General features: G+C 36.1%; 1 protein-coding gene across 1 annotated transcript; it reads left to right on the top strand.

Moving 5' to 3' along the window:
* The first annotated feature begins 5983 nt into the window (after nt 1-5983).
* On the top strand, nt 5984-7268 carry LOC147410572 (uncharacterized). The gene is made up of 3 exons (XM_086436891.1): nt 5984-6551; nt 6685-6803; nt 6936-7268. Exons 1-3 carry the CDS (start codon nt 5984-5986, stop codon nt 7266-7268), a joined length of 1020 nt encoding a protein of 339 aa, XP_086293017.1.
* The last annotated feature ends 5748 nt before the right edge of the window (nt 7269-13016 follow it).

Raw genomic sequence — 13016 nt, 5'->3', positions numbered from 1 at the left:
CAGATAGTTTTTTTTATTTTTTATTATTGATTTGTGCAATGTTCCTCAAGATCTAGTGAGAATTATAGAGGAAGATTAAACTTGTATTTACACTCGTTGGTAGTGTTTCTAGGGTGGGGTCCATTTTACTCCGGCTTATCAATAATAAAAATAAATAAATTATATTAGTTTCAATTATTATATATTAACATAGTTTTTGAACTGGCCACTGCATTATACATTTTCAGAAGCATAGAAATTTTGCATATAATATGTATGTAATCGTGATTGTAATCGCAAACTTATAAAAGCAAAGATGTATATATTTACTTCAAAAAAGAAGGTAAGATAATACAATGTAGTTGATATAACCTGAGCATTGACTCTGTTAAGAGAGCATTTAACCGGTTTATATATATATATATATATATATATATATATATATATATATATATATATATATATATAATATATATATATATATATATATATATATATATTATTATTATTTTTTTTTTGCTAAGCAAGCAAGGTGATTGGTATTAGGTTTGTAAAATGCTCAAAGAAGTTAATGCATCCTACCACTTAAGCTAAGTGATGGTATTTAACCGGTTTATATAAAATAAAATAAAAAAATGAAAATGAAAAGATAATACATCCTATTTTACCTCACTGGCTAATTCTGAAAATATTAATTGATTTATTTAACTTTATTTAGAATTACCAATTGACAACTAGAACTTTTCTGATCATATAAATCTAGATCTTTACCCCATAACAATCAACAAGAGTACTAGTGATGCTACGATGTCTCTCATGTTCGAAATATGATATCAAAATTAGAAATAGTAAATATAAAACAAATAAAAAAGAAGCAATGGGCAGATTTAAAAGATTAAAAAAAAAAAATCAAGGAGGAGAAAACAGTCTACAACAAGAGAAGAATAGAGCATAAAGCTTATTGATTTTGAATTACTGAGATATGAATAGAGGAAACACACTTTTAACAATAAAAGTTTTGGGTTTGGATAGAAGAATGGAGGAACAAAATTTATTTAGCCAACCAAATCCTTGATGTTAGGCTTACAATGTTGGTAATGGTTCTTCTGTACTTATATTCTTTAGATTGGTCAAGCTAGCCTCTAAAACCTCCCCCCCTCACACACACACACACACTCTTTTATTAAAAAAAACTACTCACAACTGTAGTAACAGATTACATCATCAACGATTATTCTCACAAGCTCTTCAGGAATACTACTATCACAATGTGAAAAAAGCCCAAATTTGACGGACCAAGAGGTCAAATTGGCGTCGAATTTTTCATTGTCAAATTTATTTTCGACAGGCCAAAATTGTAAAATTATTGAAGGATGAGAGAAATTCGACAGCTCTAAGCTGTCAAATCTGGGAACATCAAGAATTTCGATGGTCCTTGACAGTCAAAATTCAGTTTCTAAAATTCATAAGCCTTGGCCAGTCAATTTTTTCTGTCGAATTTTCCTGTTTTTACGTAGGGCCAGATTCCTTAATAACAAATAAATTCCCATACAATGAGCCCAAACGAGTTGAATAATCAGTTTGTCTATTGGTTTCCCTCCAAATTCAAAATTATAGGACTCAAAGGCTTGGGCTAGCAGGTGTATCACCTTATTCTCATGTTTGCAAGAATGCTATTATTTGCATAGAGTAACCCAAGACAATATTGTTTGTTTGTTTTCTGCTTCTTGTTTTGTCATACTGGAATAGGTAATGGAGAAAGAGTTGGGAATGGTTAGTAAAAAAAATAGGTCTCTTAGATCAATCAGTTCCTTCTCTCCACTCTTTTTCTTTCAATCCTATGACATCAAGGTTTTGGAAATACCTCTTATAATGTCTTTGAATCAATAAATATAACAAGGACCATTCAAATTTATGATTGTCTTTATAAATATGTCTATTCTACTTGTTACATTGGACAAAAGTAGCCCATCTGGACATCTGGATCCTTCACCCATCTTATTTCCATTTGGTTATTAAAACTATATCATTTTCAGTGATGACTAGATATACATGGTTTTACTCAATGAAACTCAAATATAATTTTCTTTTTATTATAAATATTCCTACAAATTCAAAATCTTGTCAAAAATCAATCTGATAAAAAAAATTCCTTCCAATGTGATGTGCTCAAGAGTTCTCGAAAAAAGAAGTCTTTAAAACAATTGCCAAATTGTGGTATCCTAAGACGAATCTATTGTCTTCACACCCAAACTCAAAATGGGTTGCTGAGTTTAAACATTGTCACATAATCGGAATGTCTCACTCTTTTATTTTGTAGGCATTGCCCAACTTGCCTATGGGTAGAAACCTTTGCCTCTAGTCAACATCATTAATCGGTTTCCAACCACAATTCTCTAACACTCATCTCCATACTTTCTTCTATATGGTAAGAATCCTTCTTATTATATGTTTCAAATCTTTGGATGCCTATGATTTTCTTACCTTTGAGACTTCTCTCCACAAAAATTTGCACCAAAAATCAGTCCTTGTGTATTTATTGTATGTAGTAGCCCTCATAATGATTTAAATGTATCAATGTCAAGGTAAAAGAGACGTTCCACAGCGAGGACAAGAATAAAGGAGGATAAAGGATTGCCTTGGTGTAGCCCACATTCACTAGAGAAAAATCCATGGCATGACCCACTTAGGAGATTTGAAAACTTCGGCATGGAAACACACTCCATAGCTCATGAAACCCAAATTCTGAGGCAACCTGCATGAATAAGAAGAGATTCAAGAAAATCCCATCGAACACTGTCAAAAGTGCTTTGTCTTAGCATTACTCTTTCCTCTTTATAGCTAGGCTAGACTAATGATGGAAGAAAGGCAGCGAGAAATATAATTATCTTAGCTAGCATTTTTGTCATGACTTTATAAAGGAAGTTGCAATGGGATATGGGTCTGAAATGCTGTAATATATAGGCATTAGGAACTTTGGGGACCAAGAAAATTACAGTGCTTACTTCTTTTAAAATCTTCCCATGAGAGAAATTGTCTAGGACTGCTTTTTAGATGTCTTCCTTTATGATTTCCCAAAAAGCTAGCAACAAAGGCTCCACTCCAAATCTGTCTAGGCCAGGGAATTTATTCTTTGGAGTTGTAAAAATAACTACTTTGATCCCACCAAGTCAAGAAGCTCCACTATTCCATTCCTTGCCACATTGGAGGCAATTATGGCATAGAAAAAATGAGAGTTCATATCCCCTTCTTTTATCCTTTGAACTCTATATTTTTTCTTGACAAATTTGTCTTACAGATCCATCTCGTTGTTAGAGTCTAAGATGCCTTTCCTTTGTACAATAGCTAAGTTGGGATCAATGGGCCGAGCTTGAATTTGAGCTTGGATCTCTTGGAGCTTCCAACAATCCATCTCAGTCCTCTGATTAATTCTTCCAAAGGAATACTTGTTCTACTCTTTAATGGATGCTTTACCGGCTCTCAGTTTTGAAGTTACTTTAACCATTGAGCTTGCTCAACAATCTCTGGAAAGCCCGGAATGCCCAGCCACATGGTAAAAACTTTGAACTGCATTGGACCTCCCAAAGGCGAGGCAAAATCTTTGTTGTGAGATATCTAGTATTCTTATTGGGTTTGGACAGCAAGAGGTAAGGCAGTATTAAAAGGGGTTTTTCCCCAAAGAAGTATGGGCTCAGACAGAGTCTATAATCTTTATCATTCGTAGTGGATTTTTCTCCCTCTCCTCCGTGGACCTAGGCAATTTGCTGAACTACGTAAATCTTGTGTTCTCGTGTTCGTTCTTTCCTTCTTTGTTTTTACTCTTATTACGCTTCCGCACAACAGTATTGATTTGGGCTTAATCATCTTCCATTTGAGGCTTGGGTTGGCAAGGGGCTCACTCATCTATGGCCAAGATGGAAGTTCATGATGTCACGGACCACATTCTCCAATATCCTCAAATGTTCTCTCCAGCCTTATTGAGAGATTACATCAGGACAACTTCAAGCAAAGGTTCCTTAGGAGACATGGTTTCTTGTTATAATAAATCTCCCCCACTACATTGAAGGAAAGTTCCTTTTGCAATTACAATATAATGATTTCAAAAGGAAACCTTCCTTTCAAAATTGATTGCGCTTTTCTGTAAATTATTTTCTTTTTATAATCCTTCCATAATGAGGTATACTGTAGGAATGTTTTGTAAATATTGATTAGGCCTCAAATTCTATTTAAACCTGTCCTAGTCTACTGATTTTGCTCGTCCAGAAATAAATTCTCGGTAAACTATGCAAACAGGATCAGAGGAAGGAGAAGTTTTCATCATACCTTTAATATTCCTGATTAGAGCTGAATTCATGATGATTATGGATGAAAATCTTCATCCAACGGGCGTTGAGACCTGGTTTTAAGCGGAGGACCCAAATGCTCCCAGGTACGTTTGTTACGAACTTTCTTCATTTCTTCAACCTTCATTTTTTGTTCTGAGCTAGATTTACCAGCAAGACGTTCTTCTTCCTCTTTGGAGTCATAAACTTCAATAATTTGAGCATCATGAGTACTTGATGAACGAGGTTTCGGTACTGCTACAGGCATTGGCTCATTAGCTGAAACATTCTTTGAAGGGGCAGCAGTATAGATTATCTTCTTATTCTGCCCTTCGAGATTCAGCTTGAAATTGAGGTCAACAACCAGCTGTATCGAAGGGACCATGTGATGCTCCACCTCAGTCAAAACATGTTCAGCAACATGTACTGGCAAATCTTTGCCGAAATCCGAAGATGATTTCTCCACCATAACATCTTTTAACTTTCCAGGTTGAGCATCTTTTCGAGCGGCCGGAACGACGTCTTCAGAAATTGTTAAGGACTTTTGGTTGGGGATCCATATCTTCTTGCATTTGTCCATTAATGTGTTCTTGGGTTCCATAATAGGTTCCTTGAATCTGCAGTGAGAGTGAAAAAAAAGGTAGAGCAGCTTAGTCAGTGAATCGTTCGCATTATTCTCTTGTAAAAAGGTGTTGAAGAAATAATTTCCATCGAAATTGGTTGGTACTTACATGAACCCTAATAGCGTTTATATAGAAAACTAAATCAAACAAAAATATAAAATAAATTAAGAAAGATTCTTAGTATCTATTTAATTAATATTTTCTAACTACTCCCATCTATGATATTCTTATAGATCATGAGATACAACTTTCTTATTCTAGTAAGATATCTACAGATATGAGCAGTTCTATACAGACTTCCTACAACATTACATTTGACATTGTGTTGACATGGTGGTGTGCAAGAAACCATAGATGCTTGTCACTCATATCTCAAGGAAAAGTAAAGATGCTACAACATCTTGAAATCCTCAAAGAAGGTCCCCTTGAAATTTAAAAAAAATAATTACTAAAGGAAGCTAGCTTTAATATTCATTGTAAAAGGTCGAAAATATGGAAAGGTAGAATTTGTCGAGCATTGTAAACTTTTTCTTTCTCGTTGTCAGAGCCATTGGTGGCTAAATGCTTGGTTATCCTTTGCCACATTGATTGTGACATTCGACCTTTTTTGCGAGAAGAAAATACCACAACAGGTGTGCTACGTTCTTTGTCTTCCTCCAATAAATCTTCTTCTAATTTTTCTTTCGTAATTGAGCTTCCTCTTATTGCTAAAAGGGTAATTTTTAGAGATTTTATGAATCTTCCAAACACCAGAAAATTGTAATTTTCTCTCTTTTGCTTTTTTCCTTTCATAAAATTCTTGCTTGCTTAGAAAAAAAGAAGAAGAAGATTGTATGTTTAGTTGTTTGGTCTAAACCTGAAAATTGATAGATTAAAATAAACATTGACAACTCAAATTTGGGAAACCATGCTGCAGCAGGGATTGGGTGCATTGTTCAGATTGAGAATGCATGTTTGAATGATCAAGGCTTGCAACATTTATATCGGTTCTTTTCAAAACTCAAAAGACTCAAAGATGTTCTTAAAATTTGAAATCAGGAGATTGTGGGCAATGTTCAAATGAAGTTAAAGGAAGCTGAATCTAGAGTACAAGAACTCGAAAATGTACTTGCTAATCAGGGTTGGGATCATAGTATCTACTTGGAGTGCCAAAAATCAAAGATGGAATATGCTACTTGGGCAAGTAATGAAGAGTCGCTTTGGAAGCAGAAGTCCAGAGTATCTTGGCTCCAAAAGGGTGGTAGGAATACGAAATTTTTTCATTTGTCGGCTAAAATGCGAATAGTGAGAAATTCGATTAGAAGAATCAAAAAGCCTGATGGAACAATAATAGAAGATCTAGAAGAAATTGGAACGGAGGCGATCTGTGCTTTTGTAGATCTCATAAACTCTACCCAAAGATGTTCCTTTGGAAGTTTGTTGGAGGGTTTAACCAGCAAAGTTACTAGTGGTCAGAACAATCGCTTGTCTGCTATTCCCACTGAGATTGAGGTTCTTCAGGCCATACAAGGCATGAATGCTCAAGGAGCTGCAGGCCCAGATGGTTTTTCAGGGGTCTTCCTCATCAAATGTTGGGACATTATCAAGCAAGACTTGTTGAAGGCAGTTATAAATTTTTTCCAAGAAGGTTTCATCCCAAAAGTCGTTAATGCCACATCCATAACCTTAATTCCTAAGGTTGAGATACCACTTTCTTTTTTCAGATTTTAGACCAATTAGTCTATGTAATTTCTTGTCTAAAAGTTTGGCTTCTAGACTAGGAGAGATCCTTCCCTCGTTAATTTCCCCTGAACAAGGGGCTTTTGTGAAGGGGAGAAATATCTATGATAACATCATGATGGCTCATGAAGTGCTAGATGACCTCAACCTAAAAGCCAAGGTAAATAACTTGGCAATGAAAATTGACATGAAGAAAGCTTACTATAGGCTAGAATGGCCCTTATTGATGGTTGTTCTTTCCAAGTTGGGGTTCTCAGCTGATTTTTTAAAATTGTTCAAAGGCTGTTTGCAGAGCATCTCATACTCAGTGTTAGTTAATGGGTGCTCTTATGATTTTTTCGGAGGAAGCCGTGGTCTGAGACAAGGAGACCCTTTATCACACTATGGCATTTTAGTCTTTGTTTGTCTGGCTAAAGTGTGTCAAGATGTCATGATCCTATCTGGCGGAAGAGAAACTATTAGGGGTTTAGCATCTCAAGCCCAATATTATTTGTTAGCATCTCAAACCCATGGGTTGAAGCTCTCCACCTTCCGCGTTGATTGTTTCGAGTTCTATTTTTGGCTAGGCAAGTATGGGAATTTCTTTTTACCGCTTATCGTGGGTATCCCTACCCTTCTCGAGTGAGACTAATTCCACGGTCACACACACCACTCTCATCGAAAGTCCTACATGCAATTGGTTGAGTTGAGGGTCAATCAAAGCTCGGAGGGTTACCCCAAGAAATTCATTGCTTCATGGGGTTTTGCATACTTGACCTACCCTTCCTGAGGAGCTTATCAAGGCTCAGCTTGCCACTAGGCCAACCCCTTGGGTTAAGTACTGGAAGTTAGTGGTCAGCATGAAGATGGGTTTAATGATAAATGGTCGAACGAATGACTTGTTAGATTTTTCATCATACAAACTCCATTAAGCATGAACATTTAACCTTACAAAGCTATTTATATCCAATGAATCCATATATACATCTCAAGAAATTTATCATTGTACTATTCATATAATTAGGTTATTCAAAAGCATACCTTGTACCATTGAGATCAATATTTTTGTCATGTGTGTATTTGATAGATCCGCATTTTTTTAAATATTAGAGCAACTCCAACGCACTCGGGCTCAAGCTAGGCATCCCCTCCCAACTGTTGTTTTACAAAGCTAGAGCCCGAGGGACACCAATGCGCTCTATATCCTGAGAACCAATTTGAAATGTTTTGGAGAGAGGGAAAGAGGAAGAGGAAGTGGCAAAAGAAGAGAGTGGAATACTCTGTCTCTATTGTTGACGATAAAAAAGGATGGCAGTTGGGAGCCATTTTACTCTAGATGAATTTTATGTAGAATATAAAAATATATATATATATATATATATATTAAAATATCTGTGGGGATGAGTGGAGTGCAAATTCCATGAATAGGCAAAATTGCTCTCCATTACAAAATGCTTACCAATTATGGCTAAGCCAATATGGCTCTTTTCATTAGAGTTGCTCTTAGACTCACCTTCTTCAATCTCTATTCTGTGGATAATCAACTAGGGCTACGTATGATTGATGGAACATCAAGAAGCCTTCAAGACTTGATAGGATTCCTATCCATCAAAGTTTCCTAACAAATTCAACGAGGATTCCCTTTTAATTTTCAAATCATTAGGGTTTCCTTATTATTGATAATCTTTAATATAGGGGTGCAGATCAAGGGACATATGTAAAAACAATGGTTGTTCAAAATATGGGTTATAGGTCTTGGATTGAGCTGATATTTTGTGAGAGTGTTCTCTATGATGAGAAGATCGTGCTCACAAAAAATCAACTCAATCTGAAACTTGTAACTCCATTAAAAGTGATTTACAAATTATTGGTAAAAAATTGATGGTCCAAATTCTAAATCACTTTTGATGGGGTTAGAAGTTTCAGATTGGACTGATATTTGTTTTGGATGATCATCTCATCATAGTGATCATCCTCACAAAAAATCAGTTCAATCCAAAATCTCTAACCCATATTTTGAATTTTGTTTTTAATTATTACTATGTTTTTACATATGTCCCGTGATAGGTTCGCTTAATATAGAATCCAATTTAAATAAAATTTCAAAATGTATTGGCCTTTAAGGTCACTCCCAAAATGTGGTTTAACATTCTCACTTGACCCATCAGGCGATTGTGATATAGAGTATTTTACTTAAAACATTATGTTTTTCTAAGTGACTCATTAAAATTATTTTACCCTCGTGTACATGATTTTTCAAACATTGTCAATAAATCCATTTAGTTAAAAACAATAACATTGTATTTCATTCAGATTATTAATGTAAGTAACACTTGTCACATGTCATTTATGTTATACTCTCTTCCTTGCACCACACCATTAATAACCCATCTTTGTATAGTCTTAATGTTGCTCCTGTAATTTTTCTTGTCAAGACATTTTTTATTATAACTAATTCATTAAAAATTTCATATCTTAAACGATATATAATTAAAAAATACTTCTAAATAAATTATTAATATACAAATATTTATATGTTATTATATAGACTTAGGTTCAGGTTGTGCTGAGTGGCCGATTTCAAGACCCTGAGCTCAACTCGAATTAAGGTCGGGTTGAATTATTCTAATCCAAGCTCAATTCATTTCTAAGCAGATCAATGAAGACTCACCCATCAATTGAGTTTAGTACAGGTTGTGCTCAGCCAAACTGCCTAAGTTGCAGTCTGAACCACATCAAATGCCCCATCGTCACTTTCCAAAGTTTGGGCAGTTCCTTGAGCCATTCATCCAGCTAATGACCAAAGGTTCAACAGGTCCCCTTTTTTTTGCAGGGGACAGGATTCACAATGTGAAAAAAGCCCAAATTTGACGGCCTTGGGCCATCAAATTTCATAAAATTCAACGGACCAAGAGGTCAAATTGACGTCGAATTTTTTCATTGTCAAATTTTTTTTTCAACAAGCCAAAATTGTTAAATTAATGAAGGATGAGAGAAATTCGACAGCTCTAAGCCGTCAAATATGGGAACATCAAGAATTTCGACGGTCCTACACCGTCAAAATTCAGTTTCTAAAATTTGCGGGCCTTGGCCTGTCAATTTTTTATGTTGAATTTTCCAGTTTTCACATAGTGATTAGTATACAAACGTTTTTAGAAAAAATAGGGCTTGGTCAAGATGACCAAGCTGAAAAAAGGATACAAACAACCACTATGTCTAGCCAAAAACAACTCCACAAATAGAAAGAAATACTACAAACCTAATCCTATCTGCCCATTAAATCTTTAAAAAAGATCTCCCTCGACTCTTTGAAGATTTTACATCATAAATAGATAAGCCCCAAAATGGAAATATTGATCTTACAAGCACTCAGCCTCACATAGGCAATTATGATCTAAGTGCAGTGGCTTCAAACATGTGCAATGGTCTTCTAATACCACACCAAATAATGATTAAGCCTTCTGAGGAACAAAATTTAATAGTAGGTAAGGAAGCATCACTACCCATGTACAGATAGTTGAAACAAAGTCCTTAATCGACTTCACGGTCCCGCCTATAGTCCATTTGTACAAGATCAACTCACAATCCTCCTAACTGTTGAACTTGAAGAGAGAAAACCCATCTTCCATAGACATGATGTCAACGTTATCTTTGATTTTCCAAACAAACTGCACAACTATTGTCCATATTATGGAGTTCAATACCAACTCGCAATTCTCTTGACAGTTGAAGAGAGAAAACCCATCTTCCATAGACACGACGTCAATATGTTTTGAATATTTAAGATACCCAAAAATAGAATCAATATATTGCTCCAACAATGGTTCTAAAATAAGTGGACTAGGAATCAGCAAGAACGAGTATCTGTCGATTTCCATTCTAAAGAAAAGGATAGATGAATATGAATACTAGAAGGTTGCATGTGCAAAAGAAAAATTATAAAAGGGCTTATTTGTAATTTAAAATATTGATTGAACCTTTTCTATTTTTTTTATTTTTTATTTTGAAAACTAACCAACCTGATTGCAGGGGATTGCAGTTCTCTTTGTTTTTTTTAAAAACCAAAATGGCCTTGATTATATTAAATCTAAATATAAATTGGGGGCATTTATGACCACTCAAATTTTGGTATCAACCCCCTTCTATGGGTAACAGTAGCCTTCCATCTTCTTAGGAGCAATGGATGATAATTTTTTCTACCTAAAAGATCCAATCTTCACACAGTTTGGGCACAGTCCCCTAAGGGAGAATATGGATCCTCAAGGAAGTTCAAAGTCACTCCACGCTTTTCCTCTATAAAATGTTACACCATATATATGGCATTCAATCAATTGGCATTACTTTTTTCATAAATTATAAATCATACATTGCATACCTTATCACTTATACTTCTTCAAGTCTAAAACTATCAAGTTTGTGATGCAAGAGGATCCGAGTCAGATGAAGCGGAGTTGTCAGATGGTGCGTTGCTAGCTCTGAGATACCTTGAGTTGGCAGATCAGCACAAAGATGGCCGGTAGTCATAATCTCTTCATAATTGGGGCAATTTTGGGTGCATCTCGATAGTTTAGCAAGTGATTTTGAACCCGATTTAGGGTCAGATTTTTGGTAGATTATTTCTTTTATTACGTATTTCATTTTTGGTATGATTATTGGGATTTTGCTATTATTGGTAAAATTCTGATAATGAAAATTTTTAGTTACCTAGCCCAGCTTGTGGGTGGAATTTCGATTATGATTGAATTACATAATTTTGATTTGGACATCAGAGGTGCATCTCTGTGTTTTAGACGATTCTCTTGTGTTCTTCTCAATGAATTATCTGTTGAAGCTAGCCTGTAGAATAATCGCTATCCTGTTCGGTGTCAGCTGGTATCAAAACTTCAGCATCTGCCTGGGGTGAGATTTCATCAGTTTCCATGGCAGGTGGTTGTGGTCATGGTCGTCGTATGTTGGTTCCGAAAGAGGAAGTCCCACACCATGATTATAACGTTCAGGATGTGATGATTGTAGATTCACAGAGGCAAGTAGCAGAGTTAACCCAGCGTCTATTAGCACAGGATTTTGGTAATCATGAGATGAATGATCACGATTCCGATTCCAGTTTCAAAAACCCGTATCACAATTGTGCTTGATTCTAGGAGCACCGTGATCGGGATGATTGTCATGGAGACCTCGGTTTCAGAGTGGATCTGCCCGAGCTTTCTGGTACGTTACAAGCTGAAGGATTCATCGATTGGTTGAATGAAATAGAGCGTATATTTTAGTATAAGGAAGTCCCAGATCGTGTCAAAGTGAAATTGGTCACCATCAAACTCAAAGGTTGAGCATCTACATAGTGGGAGCAATTGAGGCGATCACGAGACAGGCAGGGCAAGACCAAGATCATTGATTGGGAGAGGATGAAGGGTCACTTCCTTCCTTCCGACTACATTCAAGCCTTGTTTCAACGACTTTATTCGTTGAGATAAGGCACGAGATTGGTTAATGATTACACGGAGGAGTTCTATCAATTGATAGCCTGGAATGATTTATCTGAGACGAAAGAGCAGATAGTGGCACGGTATTTTGGGGGATTATGACAGCCCTTGCGGATGTCCTCAGCATTCACTCGCTGTGTACCGTTTCTGAAGCATACCAGTGTGCACTTGCAGTAGAAAAACAGCAGAACAAGAGGCCAATGATCAGAAGTGATCATAGTAGTCGGCCAGTTCACCTTTAAGAATCTCGTCCTGCCCAGCAGCCACCACAGGGTAACTCTAACTCAAATATTACATGTTTCAGATGTGGAAAACAGGGACATACAATGACTGAGTGTAGGAAGCATATTAGTCAGAAGAGCAAAAACCTCCTGATTGAGGAAAATATGGTAAATGAAACTGAAGAGATTGGAGAGCCTGTGTATGACAATGATAAAGATGGAGATGTGTTATATGGAGATGGCAAGGAGACTCTGGTCATTTGTAATAGTCTATTGACTCCCAAAGGCGATTCCAGGGACGATTGGTTGAGAACCAATATTTTTCACATGACCTGCACAGTTGCATATAAAGTCTGCAAGATAATCATTGACAGTGGTAGTTGTGAGAACGTAGTATCTGAAGAGGCAGTCCAGAAGCTGCAGTTGAAGACAAATCGTCATCCCAAGCCGTACAAATTGTCGTGGCTGAATAAAAACAGTGAGGTAATAGTAGATAAGCAATGCCTAGTGTCCTTTTCGATCAGCAGGAAATATTTTGATAATGCATGGTGTGATGTTGTGTCTATGGATGCTTGTCATGTATTGATAGGTAGGCCTTGGCAGTATGAACGCAATGTTATTTATGATGGACAGAAAAATACATACTCCCTTAGCATCAAAGGGAAAAAGATTGTATTGGCACCTCGTCGGGAA

The sequence above is a fragment of the Akebia trifoliata genome, chromosome 1 (genome assembly GCF_017979445.1).
Source record: "Akebia trifoliata isolate Shusen 1 chromosome 1, ASM1797944v1, whole genome shotgun sequence".
Classification (NCBI taxonomy): domain Eukaryota; kingdom Viridiplantae; phylum Streptophyta; class Magnoliopsida; order Ranunculales; family Lardizabalaceae; genus Akebia; species Akebia trifoliata.
Note: the sequence above shows the minus strand (reverse complement) of the source record. Positions and strands in the feature narration are given on the sequence as shown.